The sequence below is a fragment of the Lissotriton helveticus genome, chromosome 7 (genome assembly GCF_964261635.1).
Source record: "Lissotriton helveticus chromosome 7, aLisHel1.1, whole genome shotgun sequence".
Classification (NCBI taxonomy): Eukaryota; Metazoa; Chordata; class Amphibia; order Caudata; family Salamandridae; genus Lissotriton; species Lissotriton helveticus.
In genome coordinates this window covers 1,856,464,116-1,856,485,052 of record NC_136068.1, presented here as the reverse complement: position 1 = coordinate 1,856,485,052, position 20,937 = coordinate 1,856,464,116, and the positions used below count along the sequence as shown (strand labels likewise).

Genomic DNA, 20,937 nt, shown 5'->3' with positions numbered 1-20,937 from the left:
CGCCCTCTTGATGCAAAGTAGTGCAAAGCAGCGTTTCACGCTGCTTTGAGTTACTTTTCCATACAAAACACCACTAATATCAATTAGCATTGGTTTTTTAATCCCTAAATAGGTTTAGCATCAAGTTAGCATTACAAAAGTAATGCTAACCCGGCGCTAAACCTTTGTGATTCTGGGCCTATGGCTTTTACTGTTGACAGCTGATCTAGAAGACCATTGGGTTCTTGAGCTATATCATGCAGTGCTCTGACTAGGACGTGACTTGCCTTGGAATTTTCAAGTAACATCTGAACTTTACAGACACTTCTTTTCCTTCTGCAGTTCCCAGGGGGAGGCCAGTGAGCGGCTCCACAAAGGCCTCGATGGCCCTTCCAGTATCTTTGAGAAGTCTGATGGCTCCTCCAGCCCCAGCTCTCCTGAGATCCCAAACCGGAAGAATCGGTAAGCCCTGAATGCCACCAACTCATCAACGGCTCGATCTATAGGTCTGAAGACGGAGGGGTGCCTGTGGAGACGCACCCCGAGAATGGGGGGTTTGAAATATTATGGTCAAGATGTCATCAGGATCATGGTATTGTGGTGATAACAGCGCCTTCCCTGGGCAATAACTCCCTTAATCTCCCCAACCACCCCCAGCGCCTTGAAACCTTAAGGGGCAGATAAGTATTAAGGTAAGTCTTACGATTGGAATACGGCTAGGGTTAGGTTCACAGCTAGAGTTAGGCTCTTGGCTTTAGGCTCAGAGATAGTGTTAGGCTGGCCTCTACGGAAGGTCCACGATGAAGGCTAGGGTTGGTTTCAGGTGGGTCTTTGGATCATGGCTAAGGTTTGGTTCAGGGCTGGTTTTAGGTTCAGGGCTAGGGCTCGGCTGATGGCTGTGGTTAGGCTCAGGGCTAGGGTTAGTTTCATGGCTAGAGTTGGGGAACATCCATTATGAGGTGGTGTTTACACCGCACTACCATTACAACGCTGGTTTTACAACGCAAGTCGTTACCACGACTTGCGCTGGAGGGCGCTCTAGGCTAAGGAATAGTAGATTTACTATTCCAACACCTTCTCTACTGTACGTAGGCTGGTGTTGGAATAGTAAATCTTACTATTCCTAAGTCCAGCACCCTACAGCGCAAATCGTGGTAACGACTTGCGTTGTAAAACCAGCGTTGTAATGGTAGTGCGGTGTAAACACCGCGTTGTATTGACATACATCCCTAGAGTTAGTTCCAGGGCTAGGGTCAGGTACTTTGGTAGTTTGGAAGCATCAAAGACTTCCTTTTCAGCCACATGTGTTAGATTTTGTAATCTTTATTTCCAGGTCTGCACCTCTGGCACTTCCTTGATTGGGATGCAAAAAGTAGACAATATTCGTGTTATGTCTGTAAACATTAAAAAAGATAAAACAACCCATCAATTCCCACCAGCCAAAGCTACTTGCCAGCTAGGAGGAGTGTGGCACATGACTGCACCATGCACAGAGGCCCCATGTGCCCAGCTCGAGTTCAAACACACTTGAAACAGGTTCTTCGCTTTGATAGTACTCGCTCACTTTTGCAGATCTGTTGTTGAGATCTTCCCTGAGACATCTGCTGATCCACTCAATTTAGAGCCCACCCAGAACTTATAATTTCCTTGACCACCAACAGGCCCTGGTACTGAGCAGTGATACTTTTACAGGCGGGAAGAGGTAGAGGAGACATATGGAGCCTAGAGAAGGAAAAGGTAGTCAAAAATGAGGCAGCTCTCAGTTCCCCACTGCTTCCTCATCGGTGCTCTACATAAAGAGTCGGAGAATGATTCCTAGCTCATGCTAAATACAACCAAAATATGCACAAGTTCACTGGCCTACCAGGAGAAACAACATTATATCTTTACTCTCTGTCATTTCGAAGCACCCTCTTTACTACTGGCATTTAAACCTGCGATGCCTTTGAATCACCAATCTGACCTCAAGTGACCTAGAAACTACAACTACAAATGTGTGATAACCATTTCTCATACAGGGGCAGGAAACAGCTCAACCTTTCCAGCTATGTACTGTTGATGCAGGGCTCACAGGCAAACTCTTTCTATCTGTATTTCATTGATGCTAGACTTACAGACACATCCTTCCATCTATGTATTGTTAATCCCGGACTTACAGACACACCCCTTCCAGCTGTGCAGCTTTGAATCTAGACTTACAAACACACCCTTTCAATCTGTGTATTGTTGATGCTAGACTTACACACACACCTTTTCTAGTGTTGTATTGTTGATGATAGACTTACAGACACCCCTTCCAGCTGGGTATTGTTGATGCTAGTCTTACTGAAGTACTTCTTCCAGCAGTGCATTTTTGATTCATCACTTACAGATATACCCCTTCTGAGCTGTTTATTGCTGAGGCTAAACATAAAGATACACCCCTTCCAGCGGTGCATTGTCGACTTTAGAAGTACATATACACCTTGTTCAGTCATAAATTGTTGATACTAGAAGTACAGGCACGACCTGTTCAGCTCTATATCTTTTTTTATACAAGTTCAACCCGTGTAGCTGTGTATTGCTGAGGCTAGTCTTAGACTTGCAAATACACCCTTTGCATCTGTGATTTGTTGACTCTAGATGTACGGATATACCTTTTTGAGCTGTATGTTGTTGATGCTAGAAGTAAGATACAGCCTGTTCAGCTGTATATTGTTGTTGATAGATATGCAAATGCACCCCTTGCAGCTGTGTATTGTTGATGCTTGGCTTACATATATGACCCTTCTAGCTGTACATTATTGGCTTTAGATGTACACATACACCTCTTCCAGCTGTACATTGTTGACTCTAGATGGACAGATACAACCCTTCCAGCGGTTCATTGTTAACTCTAGATGTGCAGATACACCCCTTCCAGCGGTTCATTGTTAACTCTAGATGTGCAGATACACCCCTTCCAGCGGTTCACTGTGGACTCTAGATGTACAGATACACCCCTTCCAGCGGTTCACTGTGGACTCTACATGTACAGAAACACCTGTACAGAAACACCCCTTCCAGCGGTTCACTGTGGACTCTAGATGTACAGAAACACCTGTACAGAAACACCCCTTCCAGCGGTTCACTGTTATCTCTAGATGTACAGAAACACCCCTTCAGGCGGTTTACTGTTAACTCTAGATGTACAGATACACCACTTGCAGCGGTTCACTGTGGACTCTAGATGTACAGAAACACCTGTACAGAAACACCCCTTCCAGCGGTTCACTGTTATCTCTAGATGTACAGAAACACCCCTTCAAGCGGTTCACTGTTAACTCTAGATGTACAGATACACCTCTTGCAGCGGTTCGCTGTTAACTCTAAATGTACAGAAACACCCCTTCCAGCGGTTCACTGTTGACTCTAGATGTACAGATACACCCTTGCTGCGGTTCACTGTTAACTCTAGATGTACAGATACACCCCGTCCAGCGGTTCACTGTTAACTCTAGATGTAAAGATACACCCCTTGCAGCGGTTCACTTTTAACTCCAGATATACAGATACACCCCTTCCAGCGGTTCACTGTTAGCTCCAGATGTACAGATACACCCTTTCCAGCGGTTCACTGTTAACTCCAGATGTACAGATACACCCCTTGCAGCGGTTCACTTTTAACTCCAGATGTACAGATACACCCCTTCCAGCGGTTCACTGTTAACTCCAGATGTACAGATACGCCCCTTGCAGCGGTTGACTGTTAACTCTAGATGTACAGATACACCCCTTCCAGCGGTTCACTGTTAACTCCAGATGTACAGATACACCCCTTCCAGCGGTTCACTGTTACCTCTAGATGTACAGATACACCCCTTCCAGCGGTTCACTGTTAACTCTAGATGTGCAGAAACACCCCTTCCAGCGGTTCACTGTTAACTCTAGATGTACAGATACACCACGTCCAGCGGTTCACTGTTAACTCTAGATGTACAGATACACCCCTTCCAGCGGTTCACGGTTAACTCTAGATCTACAGATACACCCCTTCCAGCGGTTCACTGTTAACTCTAGATCTACAGATATACCCCTTGCAGCGGTTCACTGTTAACTCTAGATGTACAGAAACACCCCTTCCAGCGGTTCACTGTTAACTCTAGATGTACAGATACACCCCTTCCAGCGGTTCACTGTTAACTCTAGATGTACAGATACACCCCTTCCTGCGGTTCACTGTTAACTCTAGATGTGCAGAAACACCCCTTCCAGCGGTTCACTGTTAACTCTAGATGTACAGATACACCAATTCCAGCGGTTCACTGTTAACTCTAGATGTACAGATACACCCCTTCCAGCGGTTCACGGTTAACTCTAGATCTACAGATACACCCCTTCCAGCGGTTCACTGTTAACTCTAGATCTACAGATATACCCCTTGCAGCGGTTCACTGTTAACTCTAGATGTACAGAAACACCCCTTCTAGAGTTTCACTGTTAACTCGAGATGTACAGATACACCCCTTCCAGCGGTTCACTGTTAACTCTAGATGTACAGAAACACCCGAACAGAAACACCCCTTCCAGCAGTTCACTGTTAACTCTAGATGTGCAGATACACACCATCCAGTGGTTCAATGTTAACTCTAGATGTACAGATACTCCCCTTCCAGCGGTTCACTGTTAACTCTAGATGTACAGATACACCCCTTCCAGCGGTTCACGGTTAACTCTAGATCTACAGATACACCCCTTCCAGCGGTTCACTGTTAACTCTAGATCTACAGATATACCCCTTGCAGCGGTTCACTGTTAACTCTAGATGTACAGAAACACCCCTTCCAGCGGTTCACTGTTAACTCTAGATGTACAGATACAACCCTTCCGGCGGTTCACTGTTAACTCTAGATGCACAGAAACACCCGAACAGAAACACCCCTTCCAGCAGTTCACTGTTAACTCTAGATGTGCAGATACACACCATCCAGTGGTTCAATGTTAACTCTAGATGTACAGATACTCCCCTTCCAATAGTTCACTGTTAACTCTAGATGTACAGAAACACCTGTACAGAAACACCCCTTCCAGCGGTTCACTGTTATCTCTAGATGTACAGAAACACCCCTTCAAGCGGTTCACTGTTAACTCTAGATGTACAGATACACCTCTTGCAGAGGTTCACTGTGGACTCTAGATGTACAGAAACACCTGTACAGAAACACCCCTTCCAGCGGTTCACTGTTATCTCTAGATGTACAGAAACACCCCTTCAAGCGGTTCACTGTTAACTCTAGATGTACAGATACACCTCTTGCAGCGGTTCGCTGTTAACTCTAAATGTACAGAAACACCCCTTCCAGCGGTTCACTGTTGACTCTAGATGTACAGATACACCCTTGCTGCGGTTCACTGTTAACTCTAGATGTACAGATACACCCCGTCCAGCGGTTCACTGTTAACTCTAGATGTACCGATACACCCCTTGCAGCGGTTCACTTTTAACTCCAGATATACAGATACACCCCTTCCAGCGGTTCACTGTTAGCTCCAGATGTACAGATACACCCTTTCCAGCGGTTCACTGTTAACTCCAGATGTACATATACACCCCTTGCAGCGGTTCACTTTTAACTCCAGATGTACAGATACACCCCTTCCAGCGGTTCACTGTTAACTCCAGATGTACAGATACGCCCCTTGCAGCGGTTGACTGTTAACTCTAGATGTACAGATACACCCCTTCCAGCGGTTCACTGTTAACTCCAGATGTACAGATACACCCCTTCCAGCGGTTCACTGTTACCTCTAGATGTACAGATACACCCCTTCCAGCGGTTCACTGTTAACTCTAGATGTGCAGATACACCCCTTCCAGCGGTTCACTGTTAACTCTAGATCTACAGATATACCCCTTGCAGCGGTTCACTGTTAACTCTAGATGTACAGAAACACCCCTTCCAGCGGTTCACTGTTAACTCTAGATGTACAGATACACCCCTTCCAGCGGTTCACTGTTAACTCTAGATGTACAGATACACCCCTTCCTGCGGTTCACTGTTAACTCTAGATGTGCAGAAACACCCCTTCCAGCGGTTCACTGTTAACTCTAGATGTACAGATACACCAATTCCAGCGGTTCACTGTCAACTTTAGATGTACAGATACACCCCTTCCAGCGGTTCACGGTTAACTCTAGATCTACAGATACACCCCTTCCAGCGGTTCACTGTTAACTCTAGATCTACAGATATCCCCCTTGCAGCGGTTCACTGTTAACTCTAGATGTACAGAAACACCCCTTCTAGCGGTTCACTGTTAACTCGAGATGTACAGATACACCCCTTCCAGCGGTTCACTGTTAACTCTAGATGTACAGAAACACCCGAACAGAAACACCCCTTCCAGCAGTTCACTGTTAACTCTAGATGTGCAGATACACACCATCCAGTGGTTCAATGTTAACTCTAGATGTACAGATACTCCCCTTCCAGCGGTTCACTGTTAACTCTAGATGTACAGATTCACCCCTTCCAGCGGTTCATGGTTAACTCTAGATCTACAGATACACCCCTTCCAGCGGTTCACTGTTAACTCTAGATGTACAGATACACCCCTTCCAGCGGTTCACTGTTAACTCTAGATGTACAGAAACACCCGAACAGAAACACCCCTTCCAGCAGTTCACTGTTAACTCTAGATGTGCAGATACACACCATCCAGTGGTTCAATGTTAACTCTAGATGTACAGATACCCCCCTTCCAATAGTTCACTGTTAACTCTAGATGTACAGATACACCCCTTCCAGCGGTTCACTGTTAACTCTAGATGTACAGAAACACCCGAACAGAAACACCCCTTCCAGCAGTTCACTGTTAACTCTAGATGTGCAGATACACCCCTTCCTGCGGTTCACTGTTATCTCTAGATGTACAGATACACCCCTTCCAGCGGTTCACTGTTAACTCTAGATGTAGAGACACACCTTCCAGCGGTTCACTGTTAACTCTAGATGTACAGATACACCCCTTCCAGTGGTTCACTGTTAACTCTAGATGTGCAGATACACCCCTTGCAGCGGTTCACTGTTAACTCTAGATGTACAGAAACACCCGTATAGAAACACCCCTTCCAGCAGTTCACTGATAACTCTAGATGTTGAGACACACCCCTTCCAGCGGTGCACTGTTAGCTCTAGATGTAAAGAAACCCCTGTACAGAAACACCCCTTACAGCAGTTCACTGATAACTCTAGATGTAGAGACACACCCCTTCCAGCGGTTCACTGTTAACTCTAGATGTACAGAAACACCCCTTACAGCGGTTCACTGTTAACTCTAGATGTACATATACACCCCTTCCAGCGGTTCACTGTTAACTCTAGATGTACAGACACACCCCTTCCATCGGTGCATTGTTGACTCTAGATCATTTGTATATTGCTGTTGATAGAAGTTCAAATTCACCCTGTATATGTATATTGGTGATGCTAAACTTACAGATACACCCTTACCAGCTGGGTCCTGTTGATGCCAGATGTACAGAAAGCACCTTTGTACCCATCACAGCTCAGTGTCACTTTTATCACCTCATTGGGAGGAGAGACTCATGCTCCTGGTTGTTCCTCATGGAGAGCATCACCCATGAAACATGAATATACCTTTTGTTTTAGAATACCTTCACCTCATGGATGCTGCGCCTTGCTTGTTGCATACCTACCTTCAATATTACCAGCTGTTCTTGATATATTTAAAGTGTTCTCCTCTTCTTCTTCTAAAGTGAAGAATGTCATGGAAATGGACAGAGGTTCTGAAATCTGTGCTGTATTTCTCAGGGTACTGTCCACCCAGACGTCAGGTTACTGTGTCATGCAACCCCTCTCACGCTCTTCGTCCAACGCCAGCAGCTGCTGCAGTGGAATACGGGAGAACGAGACATCGGAGGAGGAAGACAATGACGGGGTAAGGCTGAGGGAAGTCTCTGCTGTGCATTCAATCAGTTGTCACCTTTTCACTTGATTGCTTTGGCCTCTCAGTGCTTGTAGCTTCTTTCTTCTCTTGTTGAACAAACATTAACCAAACAAGGTGAAAATGCACGATGGAATTCATTGATATTTTGGCCGGGTTTGGAAGAGGTGGCTACTATATCAGATAAAGTGAGTCATTTGATACTGTCGGGTAGGTAATTGTTAGGACCTGTATATTGATTCAGTTCTGGAGGCTGCATCTCATGGACGACGTGTACAGATTAGGCAGATCCACAGAAGGCCTGACATAAGATGTAGCATCTGCATGTAGTGCCTGCAGGCTCTTACAAGTACACAACAAGGTTGGTGCATTCTTCGACCAGCCACATAAAATACTGCAACTAAGTCAATAACAGGATGTCTCCTTTCACCCATTTCATCTCACACATGAATAAAAAAAATGTGTCCTCCCTGTCTACCTTCCACCCACTCCATGTGTACAGTATAATTTCCATTACCCATGTGCTGCTTACATTTCATTATTTGACAATTATAGTTGACTAACCTTCCCTTTCCTTCCCTTCCTTTTCCTTCCCTTCCCTTCCCTTCCCTTCCCGTCCCTTCCCTCCACTCTCCTGCCCTCCCCTTCCCTCCCACTCTCCTCCCCTCCCTCTCACCTCCCATCCTCTCCTCTCCTCTCCTCTATTCTCCTCTCCTCTCCTTTATTCTCCTCTCCTCTCCTCTCCTCTTCTCTCCTCTCCTCTCCTCTACCCTTCTCTTCTCCTCACCTCTCCTCCCCAGGAAATGATGAACTCCTCAGATGGTCAGTCAAAGCGGGACTCCCTTGGCCAAAGTGGGTGGTTTGACGATAGTGCTTGTACCCCCAGCAATGGCAGCTCACCAGGTACATGGCTACACAAGTTAATATAAAGATGGTGGTTTTTAAATGTCTTCCCCATTGTGACGGCGCAGTATTTCTGATGGTACTTTATTTTTCCTGAATGCACACTTGTTTCCTCAGTGAGATTCGGAGACAAAAAATAAATAAATTATACACAGACTGGTGCAGGTTAGATGGACCTAAAAACCCCAGAAATAACTTAGTACAAAATCCTAAACGTACTACTTTTGGTATTCACAGACGCATTTAGTAGTCTTAAATTAGGATTTTGTCTTAAATTAGGATTTTGGCCTAAATTAGGATTTTGTCTTAAATTAGGATGTTGTCTTAAGTTAGAATGTTGTCTTAAATTAGGATTTTGTCTAACATTAGGATTTTGTCTTAAATTAGGATTGTGTCCTAAATTAGGATTTTGTCTTATATTAGGATTTTGTCTTTCTTCAGTTAGGATTTTGTCTTAAGTTAAACTTAAGTTTGTCTCAAGTTTAATTTAAGGCAAAATCCTGGGTCCACATAGTGCACTGTACTACGGACTTATCAGTAAACCAAATATATTCATGTAGAAACCAAATGCCATTACATTTTCGAGACAGAGTGCATGCACTGTAGCACTGGTCAGCAGTGAAAAAGTGTACAGAGTCCTAAAGTCAGCAAACACAAGGTTCAATATGAAGTCTAAACAGGAGGCCAGAAATAAAAAAGTCAGGGGAACGCACTCGAAAAGATGCCAGGTGTAACACATGATATGAATATTCAGATTTAGCAGTCCGGCCCAAAATATGGGCTATTTGGTTTATCTCAAGTGTCTAGGGGCATATGCCACCAGCAATGTGCAATGGTGGAAAACTCTTGGACCTCACTCTGGTGGTTTCATGTTGTGGATTTGGCCGACTAAATAATTTTGGATTTGAGATTATGAATACAATCAATCACTTTCCTAAAATAAGGTCAGTGTGGAAGTTCCAACACCCAGCACATACGTAAATGCAACACCAGCCCTAAACAAGAGCAGGTTACAATTCCACCGTACTCGTCCAGGATACCTATTATCTCTTACTGAGCATCAGAGAGACAACAACTGTCCCCTCGACTGGAAATAGACAACATCATTTCTAGAAACTACCTTCACAGAACAGTCAGAACACATTTTATATACACATATGAAGAACAGTGGTGTCAAGTCAAGTCAAGTCAAGAGATTTATATAGCGCGCCACATACCCAGAGGGTCTCAAGGCGCTTGAAGAAGGGTGGGGAATTACTTGTCGAATATCCACGTTTTAAGTTGCTTTCTGAATGCTAGGTGGTTCTGAGTAAGACGAAGGTGGGTGGGAAGTGAGTTCCAGGTTTTAGCTGCAAGGTAGGAGAAGGATCTACCTCCCATGGTGGTTTTGTTGATGCGAGGTACAGTGGCAAGGGCTTGGTTGGAGGATCGAAGCTGGCGGGAGGGGGTGTAGAAGGACAGTCGTGTGTTGAGGCATTCGGGTCCAATTTCGTAAAGTGCTTTGTGTGCGTGGGTTAGGAGGCGGAAAGTGATCCTCTTATTGACGGGGAGCCAGTGGAGGTTTTTCAGGTGACCAGAGATGTGTTCTTTACGCGGGATGTCTAATATGAGCCTGGCTGAAGCGTTCTGGATGCGTTGGAGTTTTTTCTGGAGTTTTGCGGTGGTACCGGCGTATAGGGTGTTTCCGTAGTCCAGGCGGCTCGTGACCAGTGCGTGGGTGACCGTTTTTCTAGTTTCGGTGGGGATCCAGCGAAATTTTTTTTGAGCATACGAAGAATGTTGAAGCAAGATGAAGAAACGGCGTTGACTTGTCTGTTCATGGAGAGAGAGGAGTCCAGGATGACGCCCAGGTTCCGTGCGTGGTCCGTCGGGATGGGTGCTTTTCCGAGGGCCTCTGGCCACCAAGAGTCATCCCAGGCGGAGGGGGAGGTGCCTAGGATGAGGACTTCTGTTTTGTCTGAGTTCAGTTTCAGACGGCTGTGCTTCATCCATTCGGCTACTTCTTTCATTCCTTCATGCAGGTTGGTTTTGGCAGTGTTAGGGTCTCTGGTGAGTGATAGGATCAGTTGAGTGTCATCGGCGTAGGAGATGATGTTGAGGTTGTGTTGGCGTGCGATGACCGCGAGGGGGCTCATGTATACGTTGAAGAGGGTGGGGCTGAGTGAAGATCCTTGTGGTACGCCGCATATGACTTCAGTGGCCTCTGACTTGAATGGTGGAAGGCGGACTCTCTGGGTTCTTCCGGTGAGGAACGAGGTGATCCATTCCAGTGCTTTTCCTTGGATTCCGACGTTTCTGAGGCGCTGTAAAAGGGTGCTATGACAGACTGTGTCGAAGGCTGCGGAGAGGTCGAGGAGGATGAGGGCGACTGTGTCTCCATTGTCCAGTAGAGTTCGAATGTCGTCTGTTGCTGCGATGAGGGCAGTTTCAGTGCTGTGTTTGGCTCGGAAGCCGGACTGTGATGAGTCGAGGGATTTGTTGGTTTCGAGGAAGGCGGCGAGCTGGTTGTTGACCGCTTTCTCGATGACTTTGGCGGGGAATGGAAGGAGCGAGATAGGGCGGTAATTTTTGAGTTCGGTGGGGTCAGCTGTGGGTTTCTTCAGGAGGGCGCTGAGTTCGGCATGTTTCCAACTTTCCGGGAAGGTTGCGGAGTTGAGGGAGCAGTTGATGACATCTCGGAGGTGTGGTGCTATAATGGAGTCTGCTTTGTTAAAGATGTGGTGAGGGCATGGGTCTGTGGGGGATCCTGAGTGGATAGAGTTCATCAGACGGATGGTGTCCTCAGTGGAGATTGGGTTCCAGTCATTGAGGATGTTCAAGGGGGGTGGGGGTCCTGCAGAGGGTTGGGTGGGTTGGTCTTCGGGTCGGTTGTCGAAGCTGTTGTGGATGTCTGCAATTTTGTTGTGGAAGAATGAGGCTAGTGAGTCGCAGAGGGCTTGAGAGGGGGAGATGTTGTTGGAGTTGGCTGAGGGGTTGGTAAACTCTTTGACGATGTTGAATAATTCCTTGCTGTTGTGGGCGTTGTTATGTAGTCGGTCTTTGAATGCGGCTTTCTTGGCAGACCGGATAAGTTGGTGGTGTATGCGGGTGGCGTTTTTGAAGGTGTCCTTGGTGCTGGTGTTTGGGTCTTTTTTCCAGGCTTTCTCAAGGGAGCGACAGAGTTTCTTGGATTTCTTAAGATCATCGTTGAACCAGGAGGCCTTCTTGCTGCCTAGTTTGATATGTCGTTTTTTCAGTGGTGCTAGGATGTCGGCGCTGTTGGATAACCATTGGGTGAGGTTAGTGGCTGCTTGGTCGGGGTTTGAGGAGTGGGTAGGGGGGTTTTGAAGAAGCGATGAGGAGATCTGGTCGATGGTGATTTTGTTCCAGTTTCTACGCAGAGTGGGTTGAGGATGGTTGTTGGTAGGGGTCTTGTTGTAGGTAAAGTGAACGCAGCTGTGGTCCGTCCAATGGAGAGTTGTGGAGTGTGTGGTATATAAATAAATAATACCGGATCTATTTTTGGATGAATGAATGAATAACAGATAGCTCAATAAAATAAGAGTCAAGATTCGAGGTAGTAGGAGTTTCTGCAGGTTTATTACAGCATAAGGACAGGATCAGGACAACCTGCATAGAATGACCCAGCAGCTGCTGGGGCTTGGTCTGGGATGAGCGCGCTAACTTTTAATAATAATACATTGACTTATATACATAGCGCAAACACATAGCATTACATTGCAGTAGGCGTAGCAGTGGGTGGAGCAGAAGGCGTGACGCGTAGCAGTCGCGAAAGATAACAGTAAAAAGAGGTGTAACTGGGAGTATACTTAGACATGTGATGCAAACGTAACAGAATATGTCATGAATGGGCGGAAACATAGGAGGGGGCTACCTAAGGAGCCGGGACCTCTAACCTAATGGTGCGCGAAAACTGGCAATGACGTGTTACTAGGAGAAGCTGGGGGCTACGAACTCTGTGCTAGGAGTAGAGACTAAAGTCTGGAGGGTCGGAGCGACATGTACCTAAACCCTATCTGGTATCTGATGTTTAGGGAACATGTTGATATAAACTAGAAGTCATGAGGGGAAAGCTAACTTGACTCTAAGACTGGACCATGCATTATTCTACATGTAGTGCGTGATGAAGAATATTAAATGACCGTTAATACAGTATTTCTCTAACGTGGAGACGAGAAGGCTAGACAATGACGGAAACTATTGATGCAGTTCAGTAGCTTAGGAATGCAGAAGAGGAGGACTGAACTGATAGCTGGAACTATAACATACTCTTGGCAGACTCAGAGGCAGAGCCGGGCTGCACCGGGCACTGCGAGGCAGGAAGTAAGTGAAAGGTCGAGGATACAGGTGGGGGCTGTATTGCTCCTCAGCGAGGCTTTCAGGAGACAGGAGCTGAATCTGTGGTCCGGGCCCTGTTGAGGCCTGGAAACGGGGACTTTATAATGGAATAACGTGCACACTGAGAAACGTGGCAACATAACTTGACATAGGCCTAATATTCGTAGTATTCACGAGGACTGGAAACTAACATACTAGAGGTGGACACAACTGGAATTGCGTCATTAATCGGACATGGGGAATAACATATGCATATTGGTCATGCACACATAACATATGATGGATGAGGCGTAGGGACACAGAACATGGCAAAATTTACTTTTCCACATTCCCTCCTTGTCACTACGTTACCATCAGGAAACATCAATTTTCATGATACCATCTATCATTTCATACAGTACCATTTGCTCGTCTCGAATTGTCTTGGAACGGGATTTAGAACGGGGCTTGGGACTAGGAATACAAGAGGTAGCGCACATGCTGCAAATCGCAGGGCCACATTGTATACAGAGGCAGCAGCTAAATATGATTGCTACTGCAATACCCAAAAAAGACAGGACTTTCCATCCCCATGCGGAAATTATATTCCAGAACCAACCGGACCATGTCCAGGTGCCTGGATCTTGGTGTAACAGATGGGCAATTTTATGGAGTCTGGTTATAGCTGAATAAACAGACGGCGCGTTATTTGGAATGAAAATGCAGCAACTAGATCCGATGACTCTACAGGCCCCGCCCCTATCGGCCAGTATGACGTCAAGGACGAGACGATTTTGCAAAACGACAAATCTCATAGCAGATTGTTCTTCGGTTAGGTTACCTAGAGCAGAGGCAGTCTCATTTACTACAGCTTCAAGGGTTCTTGTTAACCTACGGATCAGTTTACTATTCTGGACAGGTCCTACAAAGAAGAAGAAACCTTTATTGAAATCTGTATACTGTTCTAGAGTAGTTTCAGTATAATCGACAATTGGGGACTCCCTTCTATGTCTAATGTGTACTAGATGTGTGTTTCTGTGATAATCAGATGGGGCTAGAAAAACAGGTGGCAGTAGGAAAGCAATGTAACAGGTTCCTTCCCAATCGAGGGGCAGACGAACATATGCGGTCTGACCACAAATAAAATAAGAATGACGTGAAGCTTTGAAAACAGATTTCCCACTGTCACTATACTTGACAACAGTAGTACATTCACTATGACCTACATGTATGGAACCATAACTACGGACACATAATTCGCCTTTGACTGGTAATACTGAAATAGCAGGTAAGTCTGGAGTAGTATCAGACTGAACATTCAGGACCATGAAATTCGACGAATAATTACCTAAATTATATACTTCATTTTCTAGATCTAAACCTGTTCTGTGGGGGAAACCTTGCTTGTCTGAGAAACATGTACTGTTAAGAAAAGACATATCTGTTGAGGATGACGTTAACGTGGACCATGCTCCACACGAACCATTGTGTGAGAATGGATAAGGAAACAGTGGCAGAACTCCCTTCGGTGTCTGAAAAGGGGGGAGTCGACCACACACCCAACAATTAGTGGCATTGCTGGTCTGGTGTGAGTAATGTAACATACGGATAAATGAGTTGTTGCGCATAGCGAGGCGGTAAGAGAGTTCATGAGGAGGCAGATCACTAAACGTGTGCTCTACTGTAGCATTAGCAGACACATTTACATGAGGAACTGGACAATACAGATAGAACGCATAGCTGGTGCAAGAAATCATTATGCTGATGAATAATACGAAACTCAGAAAAACGATACATCTGATTGAACTTTGACTGACTCTCTCACTATGGGGGTCTATTTTATACATGTCAGAAACAGTCTAACCGTTTCACCTAGGGGAGGACTTATACAATCAAACTGACTGACTTATTTTACTAGACCTGAGCTTTAACTTATACTCCTGTTGCGGAGTTTTCTCTACCAAGGGAGGGGTTGTAATAATGTCTTGTGCGGGACAGTCCTTTAAAACAATGTCTTGACAGTCTTTCGAATCTTGGGAATCCTTGGAAATGTTCTTGGAGACTGGTTTCAATCCATTGAAAAGTTTTACATGAGAAAGATGGACCCACCCCTTCCTGCCTTCCAACTTGACGGCAGTACGGGTGGTCAAGAGGACCTGACGTGGCTCTTTCCAACGTGGTTCCAGCGGACTTGATCTGTCGAAATTTCTGATCATCACCAAGGAGCCTGGAACGATCTCGTGCGGTGCCACCTCGGTATTGTCTGGAAATGCGGCGGCAACCTGTGAACGACATGAGTTGAGGGCAGACATCAAGGAAGCTAGGTAATCTGTCAGCATATTACATGAAACATCGGTAATACTTCGGGGTCTAGGAGTACCCCACATGTTAGGGGGGCGGCCGAATACGACCTCATACGGGGATAGACCTGATCTGGAATGTGCGACCATGCGCATATAAAACAGGGCGACTGGCAGAGCTACTAGCCAGTCCACACCTTTTTCTTTACAGACTTTAGCAATACGGATTTTCAGGGTCTGATTATGTCTCTCTACGAGACCGGCTGCTTCAGGATGGCGTACACAATGGAACTTCCACTGGTACCCTAACAAAAGGGAAACGTGCTTCATTAACTCTGAGGAGAATGGCTGACCGTTATCAGAATATACGACTCTAGGGAGTCCATATCTAGGGAAGAATTCACGAACCAACTGCTTGGCAGTGGTCGCGGCTGTGTAATCTGGGACTGGATATGCTTCTGTCCACCTGGACAAAGCGCATACAACTACAAGGACATACTTGAAACCTCGACATCGCTCCATCTGAATATAATCCATCTGGAGGACCTCAAAAGGGTGGTCAGGGGGCTGGAAACCACCTTGTTCCACCGGGACACTTTTACCTGGATTAAACTGACAACATATCATACAGGTACGGACTTTCTGCTTGGCTGCAGCTCGTAAATGCTTGTTGAACCAAATGTTCTGGATACTGTCTAACATAGCTTTTTCTCCTAAATGGGCTGGACTATGTGCGGTATTGATAATGACTTGAACCATAGAATCGGGGAGAAACCATGTGGCTCTACCCTTCGTTAACCATCCTTGATCTGTCTGGACCCCTCCTTGTTCGGACCATTTCTTGATTTCATCGGGAGTAGCATGTAACTGGATATCTATGACATCTTGTGTAGGGTCCTTAACTGTCATACATGTAATCGGATCCGGAGTATGTGTCATGTTACCTGGAATGTCTGGAGTCTGTGCTGTAAGCTTGGCTGTGCGATCTGCTAGATCATTACCTTGGGAAATAAGGTCTGTAACTTTCGTATGTGCTTTGCATTTCATGATAGCAATGGATGTCGGTAAATGTATGGCATCTAACAGGGCTTGAATAAGGAGACCATGCTGAATCTTGGTTCCATGAGAAGTCATGAAACCTCTCTCCTGCCAGAGCACTCCGAAGTCGTGTACAACTCCGAATGCATAACGTGAATCTGTGTAAACATTAACTTTCAGGTTCTTGGCATGTATACAGGCTTGTGTCAGAGCGACTAGCTCTGCTGCTTGAGCGGACAGGGTATCAATACGGTGTGTTTCAATAACTTCGGTGTCAGTAGTTACTGCATATGCGGCGACTAGTTCTCCTGTACTAGTTCTCATACATGAACCATCCACATAAAGTGTCAGGTCGGAATCTGGTAACGGAATGTCTGTCAGGTCTTGTCTTGGCTTTGTCGTAATGTTGACTACTTCCACACAATCATGTGGGTCAGGATTTGAACTAACTGATGGTAACAGTGTAGCAGGATTCAGGACGTTGCAGCGTCTAATTTCTATGTGTGGCTGGAACAGTGTCAATTCATAACCTGTTAAACGTGCAATTGTCAAGTGCTGTGTTTGTGTTCGGTTTAAAAGAACTTCTACTGAATGTGGAACTTGTACTGTCAGTGAATGTCCTAAAACTATGGAATCACTTTGTCTGATAGCTAGTGCTGTGGCTGCAACTGACTTGAGGCACGCAGGCAACGCCTGGGCGACTGGATCTAATGTGCTCGAAAAATAAGCACAGGGCTTGTATTGTCCTGCTTGATCTTGTGTAAGAACAGATAATGCTGTACCTTCGCGTTCAGTAACGAAAAGTGAAAAAGGCTTACTGTAGTTCGGTGTAGCTAGAACTGGAGCTTGACATAGGGCTTTCTTTAACTCGTTGAAACTAAGTGTATGGTCAGATGTCCAAGGGAGGACAGTCGATACGGCTGCCTCCTGTGTCGTTAACTGTATCAGTGGCTTGGCTAGAAATGCATACTGGGGAATCCATTGTCTACAATAAGAAGTAAGGCCGATAAAGGCACGTACCTCCTTCTGGGTTCTGGGCTGGGGAAGACTCGCTATTAACTGGATACGGTCTGGTGTCAACTGCCTACCCCTCTTGGACAGCAAGTGTCCTAAGTATACCACTTGCTGGACACAGAATTGAAGCTTCGAAGGTGACACCTTGTGCCCCATCTCGGCTAGAAAATACAGGACTGTAAGGGATGCTCGCTCGCAAGCACGTTCAGAACGGGCTGTGATCAGTAGATCATCGACATACTGGAGCAGGGCAGTGTCAGTTGGCATGTGAATGTTGTCTAATTGTCTCTTGAGTGCTTGACTGTAAATACTAGGACTTTCTGTGAAACCTTGAGGAGCGCGTGTAAACATATAGCTCCTTCCATTTAAACAAAATCCGAAAAGAAACTGGCTGTCTGGATGAATTGGAACACTAAAAAATGCATTCTTGAGGTCTATGACAGTGAAAAACATGGCTTCGGAATCAATGGCTGTTAACAGGGAAGAAATATCTGGGACAACTGGATACTGAGGAATAATACATTTATTAAGCTCTCGTAAATCAATCACTAATCGATATACTGGGGGTGCATTTGGATCAGTACGTTTCATGACTGGAATGATCGGAGAATTGCATACATTGGAGTCAGTTTCTACAACTACTCCTTGAGCGATGAGCTCGTCAATAATTTTGGATAAGGCTGCTACAGCCTCAGGTGGCAATCTGTACTGTCTGATTCGTGGTAACACTACACCTGGCTTGAGAGTCACACGATGGGGTGTGATTTGCATGTAACCTACATCAGTTGGACCTTGCGCCCATAGATGCTGCGGAACATTAGACAATCTTGAATCAAAATCTCGTAATACATAGTGACCCTTAAAGTCACGTAGGAACAGACGTATTCCCTCTGGGGAACAGCAAATAACTGCACCTAACTCTTTCAGTGTCTTAATGCCTAATAGGTTTTCTGGACATGACTTAGTAAGTAACAGATCAGTAGTACGGGACAATGGACCTACTTCTAGAGTGACTGGCTTTGATATCTCATTAACTATTGGCTTTCCTGAAAATCCAAGGGAAACATTTCTTGAGCCTGAGAGCGGAGCCCCTGGAACTTCGGCATGACTAATTGTGGTCCTACTTGCCCCTGTATCGATCAAAAACTTTCTATCTTTCCCTAATACTTGACTGTGAACATAGGGACCTTCTTGATCTACAGGTATCTCGATGAGAGGCAAGCCTACCTCCCTCTCTAGGCTGTTTCATGAATATGACTGGTACTCTGGATACTCAGACTGCGCATACTGGTACATCTGCGATGTAACGTGCTGTGTTGCAGCGATAGGCTGCGGTACTGTAACTGTCTGTTGTGCATTCTGTGACTGAGGAATCTGTGAAACTTGTTCTTGTCTAGGCGGACGTGGTCTTTCTTTAGTCTTACCAGTAGCTATGTTATGTTTCAGAACTGCACACTCGTTTATAAAATGACCTGGCTGTTTACAATAATTGCAGTTCCCTTTAACGGGAGCTGCAGGATGACTGGCTTGATTCGGACCCCTCTTCTGACTGTCTTGAGGAATAGATTGTGCAACTAGCACCTTCATTTTCGTGTCTTTCATACGTTTTCTTTCGTGTTCTTGCTCTTCTCTGATTCTATTCTGGTGATACTGGAGCATCTGGAGCATCTGGGACGGGGTATTAGCTTGCCAGGTACTTTCGACTTTCAAAACTCGATTTTTAATTTGTGGGCTTGAATTCTCGACTAATTTGGTAACGAAAAGATGAGGGTATGACTCACTACTTGTCTTGAGACCACTATTAATACTGAAACATTTCTCGAATCTAGAATAAAAATCACTAATGTCTTCATCTTGTTTCTGTTTACAGGCTGAGATTGCATCCCAGTCTTCTTTTCTCGTTGTCAATAATCTGGGTAAAACTTGAATCAATAATTCTGGTAAGTCTTTACATTTATCTCCAAGACCGGTACCTGGTACTCGTGCCTTGTCTTCAGCTTCTAGAGCTGTCCAATCGATCTTTTTCTCTCCCACCTCCCATTCTTTTTCTTTTAACTTTTCATATACCCCTGCGGGTAACAGGACCTTTAACATTTTAATGATATCTGGGTAAGTGTATTCTCCCATACGGAGCATGTCTTTTAATTCTCTATGGAACCCTGCTGGATCTTTATCATGACAGGGAATTAATTTCTTCATTTCAAGAAGTTCCATCTTTGATATTGGAGTGTATACAAACACTCGTTGCATTACGCCACCCGCCCCTTGGACTGGGTGGACTTCTCGTAACGGATTCTGTCTGTCTATGTAGAATGATTTATTTTCTGGGGGTGAGACATGAACAAAATGCGGGTTCAGGAACGTTCTATATTTGTGGCGCTGTTCTAGAATGACACTAATTAAATCGGTACCTAGACCTCTCCATCTATACTGGAGTAACTCGTTCAGGATGTCATGCAACGGACCTGGATCAGAATGTTGACCCTCATACAGAGTAATAAGGTGTTGGATCATATACATACCCACCAGTCGTTGCTCGGCTGGGGGCAGTTTCAGAAACATTTGTGCCACTATTTCGTCTGGAAAAGTGGTAGAATCAGTAATCCATCGGACTGCTGATCGGGCTAGTTCTTGTTCATGCATAGTACTTAATTCACTGTAACCGACTCGTGATTTCAGAATGTGATCGGTAACTTGAAATACTTGTTCTAGGGAACCTTGTTCTGGTGCTGGATGATGAAAAATAGACTTGTGTTCTAGGCGTAAATGGCGATCTGGAAATCTAGATTTTCCTACATACGCTATTCTGGCGGGATTCTCGTCTTCCTCTTCAGGATCAGAGATGCTTTCTTTCTCGCTTACTTGTGCTGCTTTACGCTGTTCGTGTAACCTTATTATTTCTTTACGAATTTTCTTGTACATACTCTCCATGGAACCGACGGTCTTGTGCTTACCCTCGGCTATATTATCACTCCACCTTGTCAGGATTCTCATTTCGGCGGGATCTTTAGACGGGTAATCTTGTTCTCTTATTAGACAATTGATCAGGAACTTTAATATCATGAGCTGAATCTCGGCTTTCCTTTGAGACATAATCTCGCCAATACTTTCTGGATCATCCCCTGTACGGATGAAACGATATATTCTGTCTAGATCTTCTTTCATATTCGGTAAGGTGACTAGATACTCGGTCACTCTCCTTACACGTACGGAATATAAAACCATATTATATTCGCCTGGAACTGGATCATAGACACATTCGCCAAGGGCTTGTCTGATTTCTGTGACAGACTTATTACTTTTAGGAGTACGCTGTGATGCTTGGGCATGTAATTCGAGTGCTGATAAACGCTTGTGTGGCGGCGGGGTTTGAGGAAGACCTCCTCCCGCGGCCCCTAAACTGGAATCGTCGACTGACATTCTTCGTCCTGGCAGGGTCGGTAATTGTAACGTGGGCTGG

At 45.3% G+C, this 20,937-nt stretch overlaps 1 protein-coding gene across 1 annotated transcript in view; it reads left to right on the top strand.

The window, feature by feature from the left end:
* Window positions 1-20,937, top strand: part of LOC144770834 (rap1 GTPase-activating protein 1-like) — a 114,874-nt gene that overhangs the window by 82,951 nt on the left and 10,986 nt on the right. Inside the window, exons 14-16 of the mRNA XM_078655614.1 lie at window positions 322-441; window positions 7,773-7,899; window positions 8,706-8,808. Of these exons, the coding sequence (XP_078511740.1) occupies window positions 322-441; window positions 7,773-7,899; window positions 8,706-8,808 (350 nt within the window). The remainder of the gene's footprint in view (window positions 1-321; window positions 442-7,772; window positions 7,900-8,705; window positions 8,809-20,937) is intronic.